At 33.9% G+C, this 1,984-nt stretch overlaps 1 protein-coding gene across 1 annotated transcript; it reads left to right on the top strand.

The window, feature by feature from the left end:
- Nucleotides 1-315: 315 nt before the first annotated feature.
- LOC130670018 (cyclin-T-like) lies at nt 316-1,419 on the top strand. Its single transcript, XM_057473190.1, has one exon. It carries the CDS (start codon nt 316-318, stop codon nt 1,417-1,419), a length of 1,104 nt encoding a protein of 367 aa, XP_057329173.1.
- The last annotated feature ends 565 nt before the right edge of the window (nt 1,420-1,984 follow it).

Here is a 1,984-nt window from a genome sequence, read left to right as displayed (position 1 = left end):
TGTGAGTTCTAAGTCTAATTACCTTTCCCTAATTACATCAGGTACATTTCTTCAGCCCCAAACTATTACTTTTTAATTACCCTCATACCCATTGTTGTGACAATTTCTTTTGTTATAAAATCCCTTAAATTTTAGTGTCTTGTCAATATTTCCTCACTTTATTCTCGAACTTCATACCCAACAGTTCGTCTGAGAATATTTCAAAAGTTACGGAAAAAACCAAATTGTGTTATTTCAAAGTGCTTAAGCTGTTCCAGTGCAGAGTAAGAAAGTTTCCAGTGAAGTTAAATTAACAGTGAAAAATTGTGAATAAAAATGGCTCAAAAGTGGTATTTCAACAAAGAAGAGTTGAAGAACTCTCCTAGTTCCAAGGATGGCATCAGCGCGGAGAAGGAGCTAGATCACAAACAACAAGCCGCTTACCTTATAACTGATTTGGGCAAGCGGCTAAAGTTGTCAGAAGTCTGTGTGCACACTGCCATTGTGTACATGCACAGGTTCTTTATTCACCATTCATTAGCCAAGTTTCACCGGTATGAAATTGCCACGGCAGCGATTTTTCTGGCGGCAAAGGTGGAAGAAGAGCCACAAAAATCGCAGGCGGTCATCAGCGCTCTTCATGTCTGCCTCAACAAATACGAAGTTCACCAACTGGACACTACTTTTGCCGAGAACCAGGAGAAGGTCAAGGCACTAACTTCAAATGAGCAACTTCTTCTGGGAACACTTGGATTCAAGATGGGGGTTAGTCACCCTCATCATTACATCAAGAAATTCTGTGGGGAAATAAAAGCTTGCAAGGAATTATGCAAGATTTTCCTGCAGATGGCTAATTACACTTTACAGATGACGTCAATGTGCGTGAAATATAAACCGGCAGTTGTGGCGTCATTCTGTATTTATTTCACCATCCAATCATCGCAGTGGAAGATTCCCCAAGTCATAGACGGGAATCTTTGGTTTTGGCTCCTCGACACCAAAGTGACCTTCGATTTACTGATTAAGATGGACAGGGAGTTCAAAGCGGTTTTAGATAAAATGTCACCCAGGATAAAAAACCGGGTGATGGGATTATTTAAAAATCCATCGGTCAAAGTGACTGCAGTGAATCGGATAGCGACGACCCCCAGTTCATCGGATCCAGAAATTGTTTCCGGTAACCCTGAAGTCGAGAAGCCAAGAACTCGACGAAAAATCAGCTATCACGAGTATCGTGATAGACTGATGAAGAAAAAATCTGAATCAGATGGATCATCGACTTCTTCACCTCTTGATGTAGAAGTTCAGGATAATTCCATTGGAAGTACCTGCCAGCTTGTACCCTCAACTGAAGCGGATCTGGACCACAGCCGTAAGCGTCAAAATAATTACGACATAGGCAGTATTTTGTGTTCTGCTAAGAGACGTAAGCTTTTGTAGTTTCAATAATTTTTTGTACATAATTATTAATCATCCAGTTATTTTTTATTGTAAAATATTATTGTAGGTTTTATTATTTTCATAAATTAAATATTAAGTTTTTCATGTAAATAGTAAAATAGTAAATTATATTTTAAAAATTTACTTCTTATTTAATAAGTTTAATATATTTTTTGTAAATAATTAAATAATAATAATTAAAATTAATGATAATGCACCATAGACTTAATTATGTCTTTTGAAAAATAAAATATTAATAAAACGAAATCCTCTTTTTGTTTTGATTTTAATGTAATTAATTATTTTATATAAGTAATTTTATTTTAAGAGTAATAATTAATTTTTATGACAGTAAAGTTAGCGAACATCTGACAATTTTTGAAACTTTGAAATAATAAATTATAATGTTTACAAAATAAAAAAAAAGAAATTCATATTTAGACAATTTGAAATTCAGTAGATGCATTTTTTAAAAATTTTATTACTTTACTTATTTAATTTTTTTAGATGTAATTAAAAAATTGTCGGATGTCTACTGCACTTACACTTAGTTAATTTTTCCAAA

Source organism: Microplitis mediator, chromosome 6 (assembly GCF_029852145.1).
Source record: "Microplitis mediator isolate UGA2020A chromosome 6, iyMicMedi2.1, whole genome shotgun sequence".
NCBI classification, from domain to species: domain Eukaryota; kingdom Metazoa; phylum Arthropoda; class Insecta; order Hymenoptera; family Braconidae; genus Microplitis; species Microplitis mediator.
The sequence above is the reverse complement of the archived record's forward strand: the minus strand, read 5'-3'. Positions and strand labels throughout refer to the sequence as shown.

Excerpts from the sequence above, each read along its gene's own strand:
- LOC130670018 (XM_057473190.1), top strand. The coding sequence starts at position 316 with ATGGCTCAAAAGTGGTATTTCAACAAAGAAGAGTTGAAGAACTCTCCT.